This window comes from Protopterus annectens, chromosome 3.part1, assembly GCF_019279795.1.
Source record: "Protopterus annectens isolate FY-2018-M chromosome 3.part1, PAN1.0, whole genome shotgun sequence".
Classification (NCBI taxonomy): domain Eukaryota; kingdom Metazoa; phylum Chordata; order Ceratodontiformes; family Protopteridae; genus Protopterus; species Protopterus annectens.
In genome coordinates, this window is record NC_056732.1 from 1,583,279,838 (window position 1) to 1,583,304,906 (window position 25,069).

The 25,069-nt window shown below is 45.2% G+C and overlaps 1 protein-coding gene across 1 annotated transcript in view; it reads right to left on the reverse strand.

The window, feature by feature from the left end:
- LOC122797814 overlaps window positions 1-25,069 on the reverse strand; it is a 2,009,088-nt gene that overhangs the window by 833,376 nt on the left and 1,150,643 nt on the right. The window contains exon 13 of the mRNA XM_044066337.1: window positions 1,408-1,499. Within this exon, the coding sequence (XP_043922272.1) occupies window positions 1,408-1,499 (92 nt within the window). The remainder of the gene's footprint in view (window positions 1-1,407; window positions 1,500-25,069) is intronic.

Genomic DNA, 25,069 nt, shown 5'->3' on the forward strand with positions numbered 1-25,069 from the left:
GCAAAACACACAGTTGGTCTTTATAAGTAAACTGCCTTCCACAGTTGCAACTCCCTCTATTAGCGGACATGAACAAATCTTATGAAAAATAAAGATTCCCCAATGAGGCACATGTATGACCAAGCCTTGGCAAGGAAAGCAGCAAATGACTCAATATACAGAGAGTTGGCAGCAAAGCTTCTATATATGGACTGGTGGGCAAGAGTCCAGGAGGATTCTACAATGATACGTTTGCTTATGTACCCCTATACCCATGGGCTGAGGTTATACACTAGACATACACAGTCTCTAGAAGGTTCTTTGGCTTTTGGTACCTTGAGCGGATGTCACGATACCCTTAACAGGATAGCTTACAAGTTCTGAAATACTGCGACACTGATCTAAGGAAAGACTAAATGGATACTTCCAATGGAAGACTACATGGCTACATGACAGCAGTAGCACAGCTAGGGTAGAGTGAGAGGGGCAACTCTCCCGGGCGCAAGTGTTGGGGACTTGGACAGCTTATCCCAATATCCAATCCAATAACCAGGTTTTAAAAGCTGGTACTCTGTTTGCGGTCCAACCAGAGCACTGTAGTGCTAAGTGTGTGGTCTAGACTGTAGCAACTGCTTGCTACATTGTGACAAACAGTATGCTACAGTTGAAAAGTTAGATTTTAGTTATAAAAAAAAAGTTTTGAGCACTGTAGTACTCCTTTTAGGCAGGCTATAAACTGCAGCAAGTAGCTTGCTACAGTTTATAAAAAGACATTATTATTTTTAAAAAAGGGAAGATGGTCAGGGCAGAGAAATAGGATCTGAATAGCTGAGCAGGAGGCATTTTGGGCATCATGACACCTAGTTGGTGTGGCAATAGAAAGTATGTCTTTTTTTAAGAGCTTGGGGTGGCATCTATAATAAGCCGATTACTTTATCTGTACTAAACCAGTCTACTTAAGTGCCCCCCCTTTACTTAATCTGAAAAGCTGAGATGGTAGGGGTGCTGCTTCATGGTATCTGCACATGGCACTGGCTGAGCTAGCTACATTTCTGCTTCGAAGCAGCCAGAGTTCAAGTACTGCATTTCACAACTAATATATTTTTTTCTGAATACCTACAATAGAGCAGCTACTGCATGGCCTAAAATGCATTTTCTAGGGTCCTTTGTATAACAAGTCTACTGCTACCTTTAGTTCTGCAAATGATGTAAGCAGTAACAATGCAATTTAAACATGGGCAATGAGCATTTCAGGTGACCAGTAAAAGAAGCTTTGTCAAAAAAGACAACAAATTGGTCAGGTTTCTACAGATTCATCTACAACGGTGTCTCTTACATTTTGTCAAGATTACACACACAAACAGCTAAGTGCAATATACTACTTGCGTTTTAAACTACTTTGAAGCACAGTTAACTGTGTGTACATACTCTCCTCCGGAGATCTTATGAAGTTGATCAGGTTCAGGTGACTCCAAGGCTTTATAGAAGGCTATTTGGCCTTTGACATTCATGAAATCCACCTAAAGTGAAATTGAACACAAGCAATAAGAGAACAGTTTAAACATGTAACACCTGCTTTACAGATCTTTATAATTTAAACAGCACTACCTAATAGGCATTTAAAACCAAAATTTTATCAAAAATGCCAGTTATGTACATGAGAAAAGATATGGGTTCAAAAATATGAAACGCATATGCCCACATAATACTGATAAATTAACAAAACCACCAACTACAAAGCTTTGAAGAGTGTCAATAAATTAAAATGACTAACAAAGCAGCAACACACAACAAACAGTGCACAAACTCAAAGCAATCACCCCCATTTCTCTCAAAAACAGAGAGATCCCATCCACCCAATCACTCGCCATATGGAGGAAGAATCCAAACTCTTATGCCACAGGCAGGGGACTCTGCATCCTTCCCAAGTACTCCACATAAGAAAACAACTTATCACACAAAACCCATATGAAAGTCATTGCTCACCAATACCCACAAAGCCCCAAGTAATGATCTGTAATATCAGTGACCTGGCAAAACACACTTCTAGCTTAGTCACAATGAATGCATGGGGTAATGAGCTCCAACTCAGTCATGACACTGAGTTACACTCAACAAATAATACTACACATCAAGATGGAGATATTGGGAGTCACCTCTTGCTATCTGTAATTCTTATACTGCATATAACAATCTGCAAAAGAAGTCTTCAAAAGGTATAGAGCTATGGAGGAAGACCACAGATTTCAAAATGAATGCAGAAATGAAAGTTGTGTAAAATCTTACCATAACAATAGATGTCCCTCTCTTCCATGTTGCAGCATTCACTAGTGGGTTTACCCTTCTCATCAGCTTGTCTGGCCAGGTTTACAAAGTTTTTGCAGTGGGGTACCAGTGATGGTGCGGCCAGTCTGGAGCAATCAAAATCATCCTTGGTTTGTCCTGTTTGACTTTTAGTAGTACTTTGGAAAGCAGAGGCAGAGGGGGTAAGGCACAGACTGATAATTTTTTCCAGGCTTGTTTGTGGGGAGTCCTTGTGCAAAATGTGTCCAATTGGTAGTTCTGGGGAGAGGCAAACAGGTCTATATCTAGGCTCCCCCATTTGCGCGTCAACATACTGAAAATCCTTGGTTCCAGTTTCCACTCATGTGGGTCCATGAGGTTTCTTGCTTAGTCCGTCTGCCAGTGTTTTTAATTTTCCTGGCAGGAATTGAGATTGTAGGTGCACTTGGTAGCTCAAAACTGTGTTCCACAATGCCATGGCTAGTATGCAGAGGAGGTAAGAATATGTACCCCCCTGCTAGTTTATGTACCACATAACAAAGGTGTTGTCCGTCTTTACCATTAGTTGTCCTGGAAGAATGCGGTCCTTGAAGGCTGTCAGAGCACTGTACAGCTAACATTTGTTTTTGATTGATATGCAGGTGCATTTGACTTGGGTTCCATTTGCCCCGAATGCACTTCCCTGCCAAGTGAGCCCCCCATGCATAGACTGATGCATCTGTTGTTAGGGTTTGGGCAGCAGGGGGTGGTGTGAAAGGTAGTCCCTTGTTTTGTTGGCAGGCCACTGCCACCAAAATAACTCTAGTAGTACGCAAGGTATGATAGGAATCATTGTTTCTAGGTTTTGAGAATGTTGACACCCCAGATGTCAGAAGCCCCCAGTAAACCAAAAGGTGTCCAAAAAGGAAACACAAATACACCACAAAAGAAGTGGAAGAGGAAACAATAATAAGAGGGGAAAGGTGGGAGGGAGAAGTACAGTTTTGTACCTACCATAAATGTAGATGTCCGATAGATATGCAACTGCAGTCATAACATATGGGTTGTCCTGCCTCAGGCAGCCCTCGGTCGGCCGGATTCCAAAGTCTGGGTGCGACGTCGGCTGATGTCGCATTTCTCTCCGACATCAGAGCGGCTGGAGTATATAAGCATCAGCCAACGCCATTTTCTTCAGTGTTTCTTGCCCCAGATGCCAGGTGCCCTCCAAGGAAGGCTGTAATCAAATTGGAAGACAAAACAGGATTCCAGACAATCAGTAAGCAATAAACAGATACACCATAGCAGATATCCCCAGCTAAGAGAAACAGGGATAGGAGAGGACCCAAGGCATAGAGGGGTATGGAGGGAGGGAAAATCCGACTGCAGTTGCATATCTATCGGACATCTACATTTATGGTAGGTACAAAACTGTACTATGTCCTTCAAGAATGCAACTGCAGTCATAACATATGGGTTGAATACCATAGCTTAGCTGGGGGAGGAGGAATGCTCAAGGAAAGAGATGGTGTGGCAATCAAACCCTGCAGGACTGCCGAAGCAAAGCCTGCTCTGGATCTGGAATATAAAGGGAGATTGTAGTGTTTGGAGAATGTATGCACGGAGCTCCATGTAGCAGCTTCTAGAATGTCTTTTGTAGGCACCCCTCTTAAGAATGCTGTAGAGGTGGCTGTAACTCTGGTGGAGTGTGGTCTGACATTGGCTGGAAACTTCTTCCCATGGAAGGAATAACAAAATCTGATGCAATGTCCAATCCATTTTGAAATAGTCTGTTTGGAAATTGCTTTTCCTTGAACTCCAGGGGCGTAAGCTACAAAAAGCTGATCAGACTTCCTACTGGTCTTGGTTCTGTCCAGGTAGTAGCGAAGTTGTCTGTGAATGTCCAAGGTATGCAACAGTCTTTCCCCTTTGCTCTCAGGATTGGGGAAGAAAGTAGGCAGGTGAATAGCTTGATTTAAAGAAACCCTGGATACCACCTTTGGCATAAAAGTAGGGTTGGTTCTTAAGGAGACCCTGTCTCTGAAAAATTATGAACGGTGGTATTGCCATTAGGGCCTGTAGTTCCGAAACCCTTCTTGCTGAGGTAATGGCCAACAGGAAAGCTGTCTTCCATGAGAGAAATTGTAAGTCCACTGAAGCTGCTGGCTCAAAGGGAGGTAGAGTCAGTTTTTCTAGGACAAAGTTGAGGTCCCAAGCTGGCACTGGAGCCTTTCTTGGTGGCTTAATGTTCTTGATTCCCCTGAGGAATTGCCTTAACAAAGGATGTGAAAACACAGGCGGGTCAGTGTTATATCTAGCTGAAATAGCTGAAGCATGTATCTTTATGGAAGAATGTCCATTCTGTAGCATATCTGCCAAATATTCCAGGATGAGTGGGATGTTCAATAATGATGCATCATGTCCCTTGCTGGTATTCCAAATGCTGAATCTCTTCCATTTTGCTAAGTAAACCTTTCTGGTGGATGGTCTTCGAGCTTCTGTTAATATCCGCTGAACTTCCTTGGAGAGAGATAGATTGAGGTTATTCATGGAATCTCCCAGGCTGTTAGCTGCAGCGTCTGAAGGTTTGGATGCACTGTTTTGAAGTTGTGCTGAGTCAAAAGTAGGGACCATTTGGGAAGGCCCCACTTTTTGTTGTGACATATGCTCCGTAGTAATGGATACCAGTGTTGTCTTGGCCAGTCTGGAGCTATTAGGATCCCCTTGGGCCTCTCTGCTTTATTCTTTAATAATACTGTGGTCATCAGTGGCAGAGGTGGGAATGCATAGATTTTTAGGGAGTTCCAGTTGAATGAAAGAGCATCTATTTTCCAAGCTTGTGGATGATATGTCCTTGAACAGAATTTTTGTAGATGATGGTTGAGGTGGGAGGCAAATAGGTCTACTTCTGGCCTGCCCCATGTCGAGGTGAGTTGTGTGAAGATTTTCGTATGTAACCTCCACTCGTGTGGATCTATGAAATTCCTGCTTAGGCTGTCCGCCAGCACATTGTCTTTGCCTGGAACAAACTGGGATTGCAACTGTATGTTTAGGCTCAGTGATTTTTCCCAAAGATTCATTGTCAGTCTGCAAAGGGGGTAAGAATGGGTGCCCCCTTGCTTGTTTATGTACCACATCACAGTGGTGTTGTCTGTCCGTATCAGTAGATGGCCTTGCTGAAGTTGTTGTCGAAAGGCATCGATGGCATGCATTACTGCCAGCATTTCCTTCTGGTTTATATGCAGATGTGTTTCCTTTGGAGACCATTGTCCTTGTATACATCTGCCCTCCATGTGCGCCCCCCATCCAAGGTCTGAGGCGTCTGTGGTCATGGTCTGTGTTATCTGAGGTTTTTTGAATGACATACCTGTTTGCCTGGCTTACCGAGGCCCACCATAGGAATTCCTTTTGTAAGCATGGAATGAGCGGTATGGTTGTCGCTAGGTTGTTGCTGTGCTGAGACCATAGGCTTTTTAGGTACCATTGAAGCTTTCTCATGTGTAGTCTTGCTAATGGAACCAGGAGAATGCAGGATGCCATGTAACGCAGGGCCTGTAGGAATCTCCTTGCAGTCATCTGGGTGAGTTTTGCCAAACCTTTGAAATAATGAGTTAACTTCTCTTGCTTGTCTTCTGTCAGGTAAGCCATTTGAGAGGCTGTGTCTAGACTGGCTCCTAAGAAGGTTATTTGCTGGGATGGCTGAAGTCTTGACTTTTGGAAGTTGACTGTGTATCCCAGAGCCTGTAGCAATTGTATGACGTAGTTCAAGTTTTTTGTCAAAATCAATTTGTTGTCCGCTTGTATGAGGCAGTCGTCCAGGTACGGGTAAATTTGGATCCCCTGGAGTCTGCAATGAGCAATTACTGAAGCCAGACATTTTGTGAATACTCTGGGCGCAGTAGATAAGCCAAATGGCAATGCTGAGAATTGATAATGCTCTGGCCCTGCAAGAAATCTGAGGTATCTTCTGCAGCTGTGTCTGATAGGGACATGCAGGTATGCCTCCTTGAGATCCAGAGTAATCAGCTAAGACCCCTTGCCCAGCATGGGAAGGAGTTGCTGTAGAGTCAGCATTTTGAACTTTGGTACTATGAGAAAGGTGTTTAATGCGGACAAATCCAGTATTGGTCTCCATCGAGTTTCTTTTCTTGGAACAAGGAACAGTCTTGAGTAAAACCCCTGGCCTTGTTCTTGTTGTGGAACTCTCTCTACTGCTTTGATCTGAGCAAGCAGAGAAATTTGCTTGATGGCCTCTGCCCTCTGGTTTGGTGGTAGGTTTGGCATGCCTTGTTTTCTTGGTAAGGTATGAAAGTGGAACCTTGGTCTATAATGTCCAAAATCCATTTGTCCTTTGTCAATCTGTGCCAATTGTCTGAAAACAGAGATAATTTTCTGCCTAAGGGAGCTTCTATTTGCTCCTTGGTCAGCGGAAGTAGAGGAAAGTCATTGAGATTGTCCCTGTGGGGCAGGGGAGACCCCTGTGTCACTTCTTTGGTTTGCTGGTTGCCATTGTCATCCCCTGTAAGAACCTCTGTATTGTCCTCTTCACCGGCCACGCCTGTTTTTACCCCTTTGAAATCTTTCAGGATTAGGAAAGGACCAGTTTTTAGAAGGCCAATTCCTGCTGAATCTGGGTGGCTGAACCTGGAAGAAATCTTTGACCGTCTGAACTGATTTTGCTTTTTCCTCGATGGACTTTAACACATCTTTAGCATTAGCTCCAAAAAGCTTGTTCTTTTCCAAGGGTGCATCAAGAAGTTTTGCCTTAACATGATCTGGTAGAGGTTGTTCTTTTAACCATGCATGTCTACGAATGACCGCCCCTGTCATAGCTGCCCTACATGAAGCTTCCAATGCATCATATCCACACTGCAGAAATTGATTGCTGACTTGCTGTGAATTATGTACAGCTTCCTGCAAAGACTTCCTGTCTAAAGGTTCAGGAGAGGCCAATGTTTTCTGTAAATCATCTAACAGGTAATCCTGATATTGAAACATATGAAAGAGGCAATTCAGAGCTCTCATAGATAAAGTAGTGGAGATGTAGACCTTTTTCTACCCATCTCTCTAATGACCTAGCTTCCCTGTTGGAAGGCAAAGGATTTTTGGAGGTGGATGCTGAAACCCCTTTAGGTCCCTGAGAAATAGTTTCTAAATCAACAGCATGGGCCCTAAAGAAATGAGAATGTGTTTCTGGGACCCTATAATATCTGTCTGGCTTGGCTGGAGCAGGAGGAAGAGTATCCGGGGTAACACTGGAGTCAGAGTATAGGTCATCCAAAACATCAAGCACAGGAGGTATAGCCAGGGGCCTGTGTTGGGGCTTTTTAAGGAAGGTTCGAAGGCGCTTTCTGGAATCAGAATATTCCTGGCCTTGCCACTTAAAATGTCCCCTCATGGTATGCAGAACTGCCCCAAAAGAAATATCCTCAGGAGGGGAGGCCGAGGGGATGGAATCCTCTGCATCAGAGTCCTCATAGGTCTGGAAGAGCTCTTCCTTGCCATCGGAGTGAACAGAGTCCTCAGAATCTTCATCTGAAGGGATAGAGTCAGAGGGTTCAACCCGGGGCCTCATCAGAAGGAGGCTGGAATCCTCTCTCAGGATGGGCCTGTGAACCTCTAATCATGGAAATTAAGTCTGCGGCCATAGTCATGATTTGTGCTTCAGGAGTAGGCTGAGGTAAGGCTTTAGCAGTAAGGTGCTTGGTCTTGCTGGCTGCCTTAGCATGTGTGTAGGCCTTAATAGACATGGCCATAGGAGGCCTAGCAGCTCCACGTGCAGGAGTAACCTTATCTACAGCAATGGTCTCGGGCATTTCCTCGGTTTCAGTATCCGGAGGAAAACCTATAACTGGCGTCGGTGTGGCCTCCGGTATCGGTAATGCGGGGTCTTCGGTTCGGAGCGGTGAAATAACCGTCTCAGGGGGAACCGGAGCACTCGCGGTAGGTTTTGGTGTGGGTCGGAGGAAGACGCGGGCCGAAGATGTCGGTCCCGGTCTTTTCGTTTCTTAGGAGTCTGCGATGTCGGAAGTTCCAACGGCATTGTATAAGCAAATTTATCACCGAAAAAGTATTCAGCGAACTCCGCCCGGCGCCTGAGAGTGCGCTTATTGAAGTGAGCACAGGCAACACAGGCCGAGACGTCGTGGTCTGGGCCAAGGCAAGGAAGACAGTAAGAGTGGAAATCCTTATGAGGTATTTGTTTACCACAAGACAGACAATTGTTAACTTTTTCAGTAATTTCTGACATCGGCTGAGGCAAGAAAAGGTCCCCAACGGGGTACTTAGCTTTTTTGATGACTTCGGATCGAAGAATACAGGAGCTGACTGACCGGCACTTGCGAACTGCTTCTGCTTCGGGCACCGCGTGGCAAGAAAGACTGAAGAAAATGGCATCGGCTGATGCTTATATACTCCAGCCGCTCTGACGGAGAGAAATGCGACATCAGCCGACGTCGGACCCAGACTTTGGAATCCGGCCGACCGAGGGCTGCCTGAGGCAGGACAACCCATATGTTATGACTGCAGTTGCATTCTTGAAGGACATCACCGACTGCAACAGTGAAGACACTCTAACATCTACATTTATGGTAGGTGTACACAACTGTACTATGTTCTTCGTGTTTCACTGTTGCAGTCATAACTGTAGGGTGGAATCCCAAAGCAGTGAAAGAGGGAGGAGGCTATGCAGAAGTAGGGGCAGCAAGAAGACCCTGCAAAACAGCAGAGGCAAAGCCTGCCCTAGACTTAGAATACAGAGGGAGATTATAGTGCTTGGAAAAAGTATGCACTGAACTCCAAGTGGCAGCTTCCAAAATATCTTTGGTAGGAACTCCTCTGAGAAAAGCTGCTGAAGTGGCAGCTGCTCTAGTAGAATGACTTCTAACAGTACCTGGAATCTGTTTCCCATAGAGAGAGTAACAAAACCTAATTCCATGAGCAATCCATTTGGAAATAGTTTGTTTAGAAATAGCCTTACCTAGAGAACTGGAGGCATAACAGATAAGCAACTGATCAGTTTTCCTGAAATCTTTAGTTTTGTCCAGGTAAAATCGTAGCTGTCTGTGTACGTCCAATGAATGTAAAATCCTTTCCCCTTTATTTTGAGGATTAGGAAAGAAGGTAGGAAGGTGAATAGTCTGATTTAGAGCCACTTTCGAAATCACCTTAGGCATAAATGTAGGATTGGTCCTCAAGGAAACTCTGTCTTGGTGGAAAATAATATATGGTTCCACAGCCATGAGAGCTTGCAACTCTGAAACCCTTCTGGCAAAGTCAATGCTAGCAAAATAGCTGTCTTCCAGGAAAGGAACTTGATATCTGAAGCCGCAGCAGGCTCAAAAGGAGGCAAAGTAAGTTTCTCCAAGACATAATTAAGATCCCAAGCAGGAACAGGAGGAGTTCTGGGAGGTCTTAAATTCTTAGCCCCTCTCAAAAACTGTCTCACCAATTGGTGAGAAAAGATGGGAGGGATCAGTGTTGAAATGAGCTGAGAGAGCAGAAGCATGAATTTTGATGGATGAAAAAGAGAGACCTTTAAGCAAAAGGTCTGAGAGGTAAAGTAAAATAGAGGAAATATCAGGCAAAAAAGGGTTAGAACCTCGGTCCTGCATCCAAATACAAAATCTTTTCCATTTAGAAGCAGAAGATTTCCTAGTGCTAGGTCGTCTAGCTTCTAAAAGAACATCCAAAACTTGTTTGGGAAGAGCAGAAGGAATCAAAGGCCCTTGAAAAGCCAAGCTGCCAGACATAGGGTCTTGAGTTGAGGGTGTAGCATCTGACCCTGATGCTGGGACAGAAGAGAAGGGTTTAGAGGAAGAATCCAAGGAGGTTCCAAGAAAGTACAGTTTTGTACCTACCATAAATGTAGATGTCCGAGAGGAATGCATCTGCAGTCTTTACAAATGGGTTGTCCTGTCGTCAGGCAGCCCTTCGGTCGGCCGATTCCAAAGTCTGGGTCTGGCTTCGGCTGGTGTCGCACTTTACCCGACGTCATTGCGGCAGTTATTCGGGTATAAAGGCATCAGCCGATGCAATTTTCCTCAGTGTTTCTTGCCCCAGATGCCAGGTGCCCTCTTGGATGGCTAAATTTGGATAAATGCCAAAGCTTCCAAATAGTAGAGAGCAAACACAGAAAATAAGCATGTACGTACATATATACAAACAAATACACCATAATAGATCCCCCCCAAGCTAGCTGAAGATTGGTAAGTACCCTAGGAGTACCTCAGAGGGGAAGGAGGGTGGGTAATCCTGACTGCAGATGCATTCCTCTCGGACATCTACATTTATGGTAGGTACAAAACTGTACTATGTCCTTCAAGGATGCATCTGCAGTCTTTACAAATGGGTAGAATACCATAGCTAAACTAGGGGAGGAGGAGGAAATGAGAATAGATTATGGTGTAGTCAGGATCCCTTGCAAAACAGCAGTGGCAAAACCAGCACGGGATCTAGAGTATAGAGGTAAGTTATAATGCTTGGCAAATGTATGCACGGAGGTCCAAGTAGCAGCCTCTATAATGTCCTTGGTAGCCACTCCTCGTAAGAAAGCTGTGGTAGTGGCTGTAGCCCTTGTGGAGTGAGGCCTGATGTTCTCTGGAGTTTTCTTTCCATGGTAGGAGTAACAAAATCTAATGCAATTTCCTATCCATTTGGAGATTGTCTGTTTAGAAATTGGTTTTCCTTCTTTCCTGTTGCATATGCTACCAGAAGCTGGTCAGTTTTTCTATTGTTTTTTGTCCAGTCCAGGTAGTAGCGTAATTGTCTGTGTACATCCAAGGTATGTAAGAGCTTTTCTCCCCTGTTCTGTGGGTTGGGGAAGAATGTAGGAAGGTGGATAGCCTGATTTAAAGAGACTCTGGATACCACCTTAGGCATAAATGTAGGATTTGTTCTCATGGACACTATCCTGATGGAAGATCAGGAAGGGTTGTACTGCCATTAATGCCTGTAGTTCAGAGACCCTTCTTGCTGAAGTTATTGCCAGCAGGAAAGCAGTCTTCCAGGATAAGTATTGTAATTCTGCTGTAGCTGCTGGTTCGAAAGGAGGTAGAGTCAGTTTTTCTAGCACAAAGTTCAAGTCCCATGCTGGCAATGGAGGTTTCCTGGGAGGTTTTACATTTTTAATTCCTCTCAGAAACTGTCTGAGCAGAGGATGCGAGAAGACAGGAGGATCCAAGCTGTATTCTGCTGAAATAGCTGATGCATGTATCTTGATGGAAGAATAGGACAGGCCTGTATGGAAGAGCTCCGCCAAGTATTCCAGGATGTTGGCTATGTTCACCAGTGTCACATCTTGCCCCTTTGCAGTACTCCAGATGAGATATCTTTTCCATTTTGCTGCATAATTCTTTCTTGTTGAAGGTCTACGAGCCTCCAGGATTATGTCTTTAACCCTTTGGGATAATTGCTGTTATGTAATGTTCCAGGCAGTTAGCTGCAGAGTTTTTAGGTTTGGATGCAGGATGTTGTAGTTGTTCTGTGTCAGCAGTAATGGGATCAGGGGCAGTGTCCATATATGTTCCCGGGACATGCTCCTCAGCAGTGGATACCAATGTTGTCTTGGCCAGTCCGGGGCTATCAGAATGATCCTCGGACGTTCCTCTTTGATCTTGAGAAGCACCTTGTGCATCAAAGGAAGTGGTGGGAATGCGTATGCTGTCAGGCTTTTCCAACTGAAGGATAGGGAGTCCACCTTCCAAGCAAGTGGGTGGTAAGCCCTTGTGCAGAATTTCTTCAACTGGTGATTGAATGGGGATGCAAACAAGTCTATTTGTGGTAATCCCCATTCTCTTGTGATGGTTTTGAAGATGTCCGGATGCAGCATCCATTCGTGGGCATCTGTTGTAGTTCTGCTTAATATGTCTGCTAGAATGTTTTCCTTCCCTGGTACATAAATTGCCTGTAAGTGAATGTTGTAGCTCAGAGCCACATCCCATAGGTCCAGTGCCAGCCGGCATAGAGGGTATGAGTGTGTGCCTCCCTGTTTGTTGATGTACCACATAACTGTGGTGTCGTCTGTCCTTATCATCAACTGGTCTTCTTGGAGAAAAGGTCTGAATGCCTGGATTGCCAATTTTACTGCCATCATTTCTTTTAGATTTATGTGCAGATGCAGCTGGTCTTGAGTCCATAGGCCTTGAATGCACTTGCCCATCATGTGTGCCCCCCAACCGAGGTCTGAGGCATCTGTCGTGATGGTTTGTCTTGGTTGACTTTTGCAGAAGGGCAATCCTGTGTTTGATTGACAGGCCTGAGCCCACCATAAGAACTCTTGCTTCAGGCATGGGATAATTGGAATTTTGGTTTCTAGGCTGTGCTTGTGCTGAGACCACAAATTCTTTAGGTACCACTGTAGCTTTCTCATATGCAGCCTGGCATGAGGGACCAGTATTATGCAGGATGCCATGAAGCCTAGAGCTTGTAGCACTTTTCTTGCAGTTAGATGGCTCTGTTTTGTTAATGCCAAGAAGTAGAGAGGAAGTTGCTCTTTCTTTTCTGTAGTTAGAAATGCCATTTGTTTTGATGTGTCCAGTTCTGCACCCAGAAAGGTTATTATTTGGGATGGAATCAGCCTTGACTTTTTTGTATTGACTGTATATCCCAGGGCTTGCAGCAGGTAGATGACTCTTTGTAAGTCTTCTGTTAGTTTGTTTTTGTTGTCCGCTTGTATCAGGCAGTCGTCCAGGTAGGGATAGATTTGAATTCCCTGAAGTCTGCAATGAGCAATTACTGATGCCAGGCATTTCGTGAACACTCTGGGCGCAGTAGATAAGCCAAAGGGCAATGCTGAGAATTGATAATGCTCTGATCCTGCAAGAAATCTGAGGTATCTTCTGCAAATTGGTCTTATGGGGACGTGCAGGTATGCCTCCTTGAGATCTAGAGTTACCAGCCAAGACTCCTTGCCCAGCATGGGAAGAAGCTGCTGTAGGGTCAGCATTTTGAATTTTGGAACAATGAGGAATGTGTTTAAAGTGGACAGGTCTAGAATAGGCCTCCATTTGTTTTCTTTTCTTGGTACCAGGAAGAGTCTGGAGTAAAATCCCTTCCCTTGCTCCATAGATGGTACCTTTTCCACAGCTCTCATTCTTAATAACTGAGATATTTGTTTTAGAGCTTCTGCCCTTTGAGAAGGTGGAAGGTTTGGCATTCCTCTCTTTCCTGGTAGTGTATGGAAATGGAACCTGTAACCTTTGTCTATAGTTTGCAAAATCCATTTTTCTCTTGTAATGCAGTGCCAGTTTCTTGAAAATAATGTTAGCTTTCCGCCTAAGGGTGCTTCTAGTTGTTCCCTGGTAGGCGGTGCCACCGCCAAGTCACTGTGATTGAGTTGTTGTAGTGGTGGTGGCTGTATCCGTGCCTCGTTGGTTGTTACCCTGCCACTTGCGACCCCTGTAGGCACCCCTGGATTGGTTTCTGCCTCTAGAGCGCCTATTCCTGCCTCTTTGTGCCTTAGAGGAGTCCGGAAAGGACCAATTCTTGGAGGGCCAGTTCCTGCTAAACCTTGGAGGTTGAACTTGTAAGAAATCTTTCACTGTTTGCACAGATTTTGCTTTCTCTTCCATCTTTTTTAGTACCTGCTTGCGGGGGCACCAAATAAATTGACCTTGTCCATAGGTGCATCCAAAAGCTTAGATTTGACATGGTCTGGTAATGCCTGTTCTTTCAACCATGCATGCCTCCTGATAACTGTGCCAGTCATGGCTGATCTAAAGGAAGCCTCCAGTGCATCATAGCCACATTTTAAAGAATGGTTACTAACCTGCTGTATGTTATGTAACATTTCTTGAACATACTTTTTATCTAAAGATTCTTCAAAGGACAGCTTTTTAGTCAACTGGTCAAGCATAAACTCTTGATATTGAATCATATGAAATTGGCAGTTCAAAGCTCTAGCTGACAAAGTAGCAGAGGTGTAAACTTTTTTACCCCATCTCTCTAAGGACCTGGATTCCCTTTCAGAGGGGAAGGGGTTTTTAGAAGACGTAGCTGCTACAGCTTTAGGGCCCTGGGAGATAGTCTCTGGATCTGCAAAAGGAGCCTTATATAAGTGGTGATGAGTGTCCGGGACCCTGTAGTACCTATCGGGCTTAGCAGGAGCCGGAGGTAAAGTATCAGGAGCAGTGCAAGCATCATTAAATGCATCAACAACAGATAGAACTGGAGGTATAGCTAAAGGCCTATGCTGTGGCAAATGTAGAAAGGTCCTAAGCCTTTTTCTAGAGTCTGAGAAATCTTGGCCCTGCCACTGAAATTGTTCCCTCATAGCATGCAAGGTTTCCCCAAAGGAAAATTCCTCAGGAGGGAGGCTGAAGGGATGGACTCCTCAGCATCAGAGTCTTCGTAAGGAGAATAAGAAGCCTCAGGAGGGTCTGTATGTTCTGAGTCATCAGAGGAATCATCTGTGGATACTGGCTCAGGGGCTCTGCTCTAGGCCTCTTTTCGGAGGAGGGAGAGGCCCTGTCTGGATGAGGCTGGGCTCCACGAATTAAAGAGATGAGATCCTCTGCCAAAGAAAGCATATGGGAGCTGGTGCTGGGCCTGTGAGAGGGGGGCTTGGCAGGCACAGGTTTTGATGCTTTGGCTGCTTTAGCCCTGGCAAAGGCCTTAATAGACATAGCTGGAGGAGGCCTAGCAGCTCCACGTGCAGGGGTAGAAATATCTAGGGAATGGTGTCGGATAAATCCTGTGAAATCGCAACAGAAGGTTGGATTTCAGAAGCCGTTTCTACCAGGTTAGAAGAGGCCTTGGTAGAAGGCAAGTTATCGGCTGAAGAAAGAACCGCTTGCTTGGTTTCGGCCGAAACAGAGACACTCGTGGTTTGCTTAACCGCGGTTTCGGCCGAAACCGCGGACCGCGAGTGTCGGTCCTTTTCTGCTTTTTGGTTATTTGCGTAGTCGGAGGATCCGACGGCATAATGTAGGCAAAATCTGAGCCGAAAATCTGTTCAGCAAAGTCCGAGCGACGTCTAAGCGTCCGTCGGTTAAAAGAAGCACAGGCTAGACAAGCTGCTACGTCGTGGCCTGGGCCTAAACAATGTATGCAATAGGAGTGGAAATCTTTATGAGGTATTTGTTTCCCACAAGATAAACAGTTATTAACTTTCTCTGACATCGGCTGAGGCAAGAAAGAGTCCCCAACGGGGTACTTAGCTTTATAGAAGTCTTCGAAGTAGTATTCGGTAGTAGTAACCTCTGGATCTGACCGACCGGCACTTGCGAACAGCTAATGCTTCGGGCGCCACGCGGCAAGAAAGACTGAGGAAAATGGCGTCGGCTGATGCCTTTATACCCGAATAACTGCCGCAATGACGTCGGGTGAAGTGCGACACCAGCCGAAGCCAGACCCACACTTTGGAATCCGGCCGACCGAAGGGCTGCCTGACGACAGGACAACCCATTTGTAAAGACTGCAGATGCATCCTTGAAGGACATCAGGTGTTTTAAGGTTGGATACCAAAACTGCCGAGGCCAATTTGGAGCTATCAGAATGATTAACTTGGGCTTGTCCTGTTTTATTTTCAGCACTACCCGAGGAAGAAGAGGAAGAGGAGGGAAGGCATATCCCGAAAGGTTCCTCCAGCTGAAAGACAGGGCATCCACTTTCCAAGCTGTTTTGTGGAAGGACCTGGTGCAAAAGAGAGGCAGCTGATGATTGAGATGGGATGCAAACAGATCTATCTGGGGACAACCCCAAACTGCAGTAATCTTGCTGAATAGGCTGGGGTCCAGCATCCATTCGTGAGGATCCAAAAGGTTTCTGCTTAGGCTTGTCTGCTAAGAGATTCTGTTTTCCTGGAATGACTTGAGCTTGAAGATGTAGATTCAGATTTAAAGCAGTGTCCCATAAATTCATGGCTAGTCTGCAGAGGGGGTAAGAATGAGAGCCCCCTTGCTTGTTTATGTACCACATGACTGTGGTATTGTCTGGACGAATCAGAAGAGGCCCCGGATTTAGATGTTTTTGGAAGGCTAGAAGAGCATTTTGAACTGCCAACATTTCCTTCGAGTTGATGTGCCAGGCTAGATGCTTCTTTGTCCAAGAACCCTGCTGGCAAAGATTTTGAAAATGAGCTCCCCAAGCATAATCCGAAGCGCCCGTGGTTATGGTCTGAGAAGGTTGAGGCAGACGGAAGGGATTCCCTTTGTTTAAAGCACAAGCCCTGGACCACCAAAGGAACTCCTTCTGGAGGCAGGGCATCAGTGGAATCATTGTGTCCAAACTGTGGTAATGCTGTGACCATACACTCTTTAGGTACCATTGAAGTTTTCTCATGTGGAGCCTTGCATTTGGAATCAACAGGATGGAAGAAGCCATGTAGCCCAATGCCTGCAGGAATTTCCTTGGAGTGAGCTGAGTTAAAGTAGCCAAGGTTTTGAAAATTGAGGCCAGCTGTAATTGTTTTTCTGGAGTGAGGAAGGCCCTTTGCAAGTTTGTGTCTAGAAAAGCTCCCAAAAAGATCATTTGCTGAGAGGGGATCAAATGTGACTGTTTTGTGTTCACTGAAAATCCCAGTATCAGGAGAAGACGTTGAACAAAATGCAGATGCGGAAGTAAAAGGTCTTTGCTGTCCACCTGAATCAGGCAGTCGTCCAGGTAGGGGTAAATTTGAATCCCTTGGAGTCTGCAATAAGCTACTACTGGAGCCAGGCACTTGGTAAAGACTCTGGGTGCAGCAGATAAACCAAAGGGCAGTACAGAGAATTGAAAGTGCCTCGATCCTGCCTTGAACCTGAGGTATTTCCTGCGTTCCTGCCTGATGGGAATGTGTAGGTAGGCTTCATTCAAGTCCAATGTCACCATCCAGGCATCCTGGGAGAGCATCGGAAGAAGTTGTTGTAAAGTAAGCATCTTGAATTTTGGAATTTCCAGGAAGGTGTTTAATACCGAAAGGTCCAGAATCGGTCTCCATGAATTTTGCTTTCTTGGAACTAGAAATAGTCTTGAGTAAAAACCTTTTCCCATCTCTGAAAGTGGAACAGGCTCTATGGCTCTCATGGCCAATAAGGCGTCCACTTGATTTAAGGCCTCTGACCACTGATGTTTTGGCAGATCTGGCCAACCGATAGACCTTGGCAGAGTATGAAAGTGGAATTTGTAACCTTTTAAAATCATGTCTAAAACCCATTTGTCCTGGGTAATCTGAGTCCAATTTTGGTAGAAAAGAGAAAGTTTTCCTCCGAGAGGGGCTTCCAGGCAAAGAGGACCTGTAGCCCAGCAGAGGGAGTCATTGGGTCTGCTTCCTTTGTGATTGAGATCTGTCTTCACCCCTTCTAGGTGAGGAAGCAGTCCATTGTCTGGACCTGTAAGAGGCCTGTGCCTGAGCTCGGCATCTGGGGCATCTATATCTTCCCCTTTGAAGCCTGTCAGACGTGGGAAAGGACCAATTTTTGGAGGGCCAATTCCTAGAAAATCTAGGAGGCTGAACCTGTAAGAAATCTTTCACAGTCTGCATAGATTTTGCTTTTTCTTCCATCTTTTTAATAACCTCCTCAGCCTTGGATCCAAATAAAACATCATGCTGAACAGGGGCATCTAACAGTTTAGCTTTAACCTGCTCAGGTAAATTCTGCTCACGAAGCCAAGCATGTCTCCTGATAACAGTACCAGAGGCTGTGGCCCTGCAAGAAGCATCCAAGGCATCAAAAAGTACAGTTTTGTACCTACCATAAATGTAGATGTTCGAAGATCCACATTGCTGCAGTCCTAACACTTGGGTAGTCCGCTGTCCCAGTCGGCCCGAATACCAAAGTATATGGCTGACGTCGGTCAAGGCGCATTAGTCTGACGTCAGGACACAAATGCGCATGACCGACGTCATATCCTCAGTCTTTTCTTGCCCCAGATGTCAGAAGACCCTACAAAGATAAGGCCAAAACCAAAAAACACCAACCACTACTGTACCAAACATATGTACAATATATACACATTTACAAAAGTACAACCCCACCCACCCCACCACCCCTAAACACAGAGGGGAAGGAGGGAGGGAAAATTGGACTGCAGCAATGTGGATCTTCGAACATCTACATTTATGGTAGGTACAAAACTGTACTATGTTCTTCATCCCACATTGCTGCAGTCCTAACACTTGGGTAGAATCCCAAAGCAGAGGTAAGGGAGGCTGGCAAATCATAAAGAAGCAGGAGCTGTCAACATACCCTGCAAAATAGCCGTGGCAAATCCAGCCCTAGATTTAGAGTAGAGAGGAAGGTGGTAATGCTTAGAGAAAGTATGCACTGAACTCCAAGTAGCTGCCTCCAAAATATCCTTAGTTGCCACCCCCCTTAGAAATGCTGTTGAAGTGGCAGTAGCCCTAGTGGAATGAGGCCTAATCCCAGCTGGAATCTCCTTGCCATGATGGGAATAACAAAATGCAATGCAAAACCCAATCCACTTAGAAATAGTTTGTTTTGACACAGGCTTGCCGTGAGAACTCAAAGCAAAAGAAACAAACAACTGCTGAGACTGCCTAAAATCCTTAGTCCTGCTTAAATAATAACGCAACTGCCTGTGTACATCTAAAGTGTGCAAAATCTTTTCCCCCTTATTTTGGGGATCTGCATAGAAAGTAGGCAAATGAATAGTTTGGTTTAAAGCCACACTAGAAACCACCTTAGGCATAAAAGAAGGATTAGTACGTAATGATACCCTATCCTTATGGAAAATCAAAAGGCTCTACCGCCATAAGGGCCTGCAATTCAGAAACCCTTCTTGCAGAAGTAATGGCCAACAAAAAGCAGTCTTCCATGACAAGTATTTCAATTCAGCAGTAGCATGAGGCTCAAAAGGTTGTAGAGTAAGTTTCTCCAACACAAAATTGAGATCCCAAGCAGGAGTAGGAGCTCTACGTGGGGTCTTATATTCTTTGCCCCTCTAAGAAATTGCTTGAACAAAGGATGCAAAACAATGGTGGGTCACAATCATAGTGAGCTGAAATTGCTGCAGCATGAATCTTAATGGAAGAGAAAGACAAACCTTTGTCCAATAACTCAGTAAGATATTGAAGAGCCACACTCAAATTAGGCTCAGAAATCTCCAAATTCTTTGCTGCACTCCAAAATAAAAATCTCTTCCATTTTTCTGCGTACACTTTCCTTGTACTAGGTCTTCTGGCTTCCATAATCACATTTAAAACTTGTTGAGGAAGTTGAGACCTGCTGTGTTTCAAAATAGAATATGCCAGGCTGTTAGATGAAGAAAGTGAAGCTTGACATTGAGCAGATGACCGTCCCTCTGAGACAACAGGTGTGGAATCAAAGGTAAAGGCCATGGAGGCTTCCTTACCAGACTCCTCAGTAATGGGTACCAGTGTTGCCGAGGCCAATCTGGAGCTATTAAAATCATCCTTGGCTTGTCTTGTCTGACCTTTAGGAGCACCTTTGGGAGAAGAGGCAGAGGTGGAAAGGCATACACATGAAGATTTTTCCAACTGAAAGAAAGAGCATCCACTTTCCAAGCTGTGTGATGAAACCTCTTTGTGCAAAACTTTGGCAGCTGGTGGTTTAGTGGAGAAGCGAACAGATCTATGTCTGGAGTTCCCCATGACACTGTCAATTTCCGAAATACATGAAGATCCAGTTTCCACTCGTGGGGATCCATGATTTGTCGGCTTAACACATCTGCTAAGGAGTTCTGTGCGCCCGGCAGAAACCTTGCCTGAAGAGTTAGTTGCAAGCTGAGCGCAGTCTCCCATAAAATCATTGCTTGCCTGCATAACGGGTAAGAATGTGTTCCCCCTTGTTTGTTGATGTACCACATGACAGTTGTGTTGTCTGTTAGAATCAACACCTGCCCTGGAAGAAGTAACTCCTTGAAAGCCATTAATGCAAACTGGACTGCTAACATCTCCTTCATGTTGATATGTAGATGCTGTAGTCTGGCAGGCCACTTGTCTTGTATCCACTTTCCATTTAGATGAGCTCCCCAAGCAATGTCTGAGGCATCTGTTGTTAGAATCTGACTCGCCTCTGGCCGGGTCACAGAGAGTCCCTTGTTTAGGTGACATTCCTGAGCCCACCACAAAAATTCCTGTTGAATGCAAGGTATTATTTGAATGACAGTGTCCAAATCCTGGCAGTGCTGTGTCCATACATTTTTGAGATACCATTGCAGCTTCCTCATATGCAGTTTGGCATTGGGAAGCACCAGAATACAAGATGCCATGAACCCTAAGGCTTGCAGGACTGTCCTTGCAGTCAGCCCGGACTGAAGAGATAGTTGATGGAAGTAAATGGAAAGATTCTTTTGTTTGTCCGGGGTTAAAAGGCCATCTGGGCTGCTGTATTCAGTCTCACACCCAGAAAGCACATGTCTTGAGAGGGTACTAGACTGGACTTTATTTCATTCACAGAATACCCTAGGCATCTTAGCACTGCTATCACATATTCCAAATGCTGTAAAGGTCTTCCTTTTCTTGAGCCAGAATCAGGCAGTCGTCCAAGTAAGGATAGATTTGTATTCCTTTTAGCCTGAAGTAAGCTATCACTGGAGCCAGAACCTTTGTGAATACTCTGGGCAGTAGATAAGCCAAAGGGCAATGCAGAGAACTGATAATGGGAATTCCCAGCTCGAAAACGCAGATACTTCCTGCAACTTAGTCTGATAGGCACATGAAGGTAAGCCTCCTTGAGATCTAAAGTTACCATCCAGTGATCTTTGCCCAGCAGAGGTAAAAGCTGTTGTAACGTCAACATTTTGAACTTGGGAATGTCCAGATAAGTGTTGAGGATAGATAAATCCAAAATTGGTCTCCACGTGTTCCCCTTCTTTGGTACTAGGAACAGGCGAGAATAAAATCCTAGGCCCCTTTCTGGCACAGGAACCGGCTGAATGGCCCCTATTTGGAGTAACAGAGAAATTTGCTTGTGAGCCTCTTTTCTTTGTAGAGGAGGAATGTCTGGCATGCCTTTGAAAGGAGGCAAGGTATGGAAATAAAACCTGTAACCGTGGTGAATGATATCCAATACCCACCTGTCTTGGGTAATTAAATCCCAATTTTCTGTGAAAAGAGCCAGCCTTCCTCCCAAAGGTGCTGCCAAACGGGAATGTACTGGCAGCTGAAAAGGCAGGTCATTGGGTCTGTTTACGAAAGGACTGACCCCTACCCTCACCAGAAGACTGAGCAGGTGAACTCCCTGTTCTAGGCCTAAAAGAACCTTGAGCTCTGCCCCTACCACGTCTAGACCTACCCCTAGACTGGGAATCATAAGCAGGATATGCCCATCCCTTAGTAGGCCAATTTCTACTAAACTTCGGAGGCTGCACCTGCAAAAAATCTTTAACAGTCTGCATAGACTTAGCCTTGTCCTCCATTTTCTTTAAAACTGCTTCCACAGGCGAACCAAACAACACGTCAGACTGTAATGGAGCATCCAAAATCCTTGTCTTAACATGCTCAGCTAAATTCTGATCCCTCAACCAGGCGTGCCTACGAAGAACAGAACCAGTGGCAGCCACCCTCGAGGAGGCCTGCACAGCATCAAAACCACATTGCAAGGAATGCTTACCCACCTGTTCAGACACATGAACTAAATCCTGCAACTCTTTACACTCAATACCTTCCGCCAGAGCATCCACCTTAGACTTCAATTGTGAAAGGAGATAATTTTGATATTTTAACATGTGAAACTGGCAATTCAACGCCCTCATGGCTAAAGTGGAAGAAGTATACACTTTCTTTCCCCATCTATCCAAAGCCCTTGCCTCTATCAGGAGGAACAGGATTTTTAACAACAGAAGCCTTAACACCTTTAGGCCCCTGAGAGACAGTTTCCGGGTCTGCCCTAGGACTCTTAAAAAGATACTTATGAGCTTCAGGCACACTTATAGTACCTATCTGGTTTAACTGGGGCAGGAGGCAAAGAATCAGGGTTCAGGGAAGCCTCTGAAAAAACATCTTCCACCACATTCAGAACAGGAGGTATAGCTAAAGGCCTATGCTGGGGTAAAAACAAAAATTCCCTAAGCCTCTTCCTGGAATCAGAGAAATCTTGACCTTCCCATTTAAAATGCTCCCTCATGGAATGAAGAGTCTCTGAAAAAGAAAAATCCTCAGGAGGAGAAGCTGAAGGAGTAGAATCATCCACATCAGAATCAGAATAAGGAGGATACTCCTGCAAGTCTTCAGTCAAGACTCAGAAGCCTCGAACACTGCTCAAAACTCTCAAACTCAGGTTCCACCCTAGGCCTCTTAACAGGAGGGGGCATAGAACCTCTAATCATAGTAATCAAATCCTCTGCCATTTTAAGCATATGTTTCTTAGGCAAAGATCCTGAAGAGCTAGGAGAAACCCCCACTGAAGTTAAACCTGGCCTGCCTCTCAAAGAAGCCTTGGAAACAGAAGGGAGGCTCTAACCACCTTAGGAAGAGAGGGAAGAACAGCCACCTGAGAAGCCTCTTCAGCCTGGCCTACCTCCTGAGAGGACACATCCTGTAACAGTAAAGTCTCTCCTGAGACTCCAAAGAAACTCCTGGCAGAACCTCCGGCTCCACTGAGCCTTCTAAAGAACCGTCGTCCGGGACTGACGGTTCTTCCAATCTAGGCTTTGCTGCTTTGTCCTTGCGCTTTTTGGACCACACCGGCGTGCTAGCATCCGACGGCATTTTATAATTACAACGCTTCCCAACACTAACCTGGCACAGTCTAACCTTCTCTTAATAGTGCGTTTGTTAAATCTAGCACAAGAGCGGCATCCAACAACGTCGTGCTCAGGCCCTAAACAAGGTATACACAAGGTATGGTAATCCCTATGAGGTATCTGTTTCCCACAAGAAATACAGTTATTCACTTTTTCTGACATCCGGTTAAATACTGAGGCAAGAAAAAAACAAAATATTCCCCAACGGGGTACTTAGCCAACTTTGATTCGGTCTGAAACTCCGACTTCAGAAAATTTCAGAACGCCAACCTGCACTCGCAAAACTGCTTCTGCATCGGACCATGCGGCAAAAAAGACTGAGGATATGACGTCGGTCATGCGCATTTGTACCCTGACGTCAGACTAATGCGCCTTGACCGACGTCAGCCATATACTTTGGTATTCGGGCCGACTGGGACAGCGGACTACCCTAGTGTTAGGACTGCAGCAATGTGGAATGAAGAACATCCTTTTCGTGCAAAACTTTGGCAGCTGGTGGTTTAGTGGAGAAGCGAACAGATCTATGTCTGGAGTTCCCCATGACACTGTCAATTTCCGAAATACATGAAGATCCAGTTTCCACTCGTGGGGATCCATGATTTGCCTGCTTAACACATCTGCTAAGGAGTTCTGTGCTCCCGGCAGAAACCTTGCCTGAAGAGTTAGTTGCAAGCTGAGCGCAGTCTCCCACAAAATCATTGCTTGCCTGCATAGAGGATAAGAATGTGTTCCCCCTTGTTTGTTGATGTACCACATGACAGTTGTGTTGTCTGTTAGAATCAACACCTGCCCTGGAAGAAGTAACTCCTTGAAAGCCATTAATGCAAACTGGACTGCTAACATCTCCTTCATGTTGATATGTAGATGCTGTAGTCTGGCAGGCCACTTGTCTTGTATCCACTTTCCATTCAGATGAGCTCCCCAAGCTATGTCTGAGGCATCTGTCGTTAGAATCTGACTCGCCTCTGGCGGGTCACAGAGTCCCTTGTTTAGGTGACATTCCTGAGCCCACCACAAAAATTCCTTTTGAATGCAAGGTATTATTTGAATGACAGTGTCCAAATCCTGGCAGTGCTGTGTCCATACATTTTTGAGATACCATTGCAGCTTCCTCATATGCAGTTTGGCATTGGGAAGCACCAGAATACAAGATGCCATGAACCCTAAGGCTTGAAGGACTGACCTTGCAGTCAGCCCGACTGAAGAGATAGTTGATGGAAGTAAAGGGAAAGAGTCTTTTGTTTGTCCGGGGTTAAAAAGGCCATCTGGGTTGCTGTATTCAGTCTCACACCCAGAAAGCACATGTCTTGAGAGGGTACTAGACTGGACTATTTCGTTCACAGAATACCCCAGGCATCTTAGCACTGCTATCACATATTCCAAATGCTGTAAAAGGTCTTCCTTTTCTTGAGCCAGAATCAGGCAGTCGTCCAAGTAAGGATAGATTTGTATTCCTTTGAGCCTGAAGTAAGCTATCACTGGAGCCAGAACTTTTGTGAATACTCTGGGCGCAGTAGATAAGCCAAAGGGCAATGCAGAGAACTGATAATGGGAATTCCCAGCTCTTAAAACGCAGATACTTCCTGCAACTTAGTCTGATAGGCACATGAAGGTAAGCCTCCTTGAGATCTAAAGTTACCATCCAGTGATCTTTGCCCAGCAGAGGTAAAAGCTGTTGTAACGTCAACATTTTGAACTTGGGAATGTCCAGATAAGTGTTGAGGATAGATAAATCCAAAATTGGTCTCCACGTGTTCCCCTTTTTTGGTACTAGGAACAGGCGAGAATAAAATCCTAGGCCCCTTTCTGGTACAGGAACCTGCTGAATGGCCCCTATTTGGAGCAACAGAGAAATTTGCTTGTGAGCTTCTTTTCTTTGTAGAGGAGGAATGTCTGGCATGCCTTTGAAAGGAGGCAAGGTATGGAAATAAAACCTGTAACCGTGGTGAATGATATCCAATACCCATCTGTCTTGGGTAATTAAACTCCAATTTTCTTTGAAAAGTGCCAGTCTTCCTCCCAAAGGTGCTGCCAGACGAGAAGGCACTGGCAGCTCGAAAGGCAGGTCATTGGGTCTGTTTACGAAAGGGCTGACCCCTGCCCTCACCAGAAGACTGAGCAGGTGAACTCCCTGTTCTTGGCCTAAAAGAACCTTGAGCCCTGCCCCTACCACGTCTAGACCTAC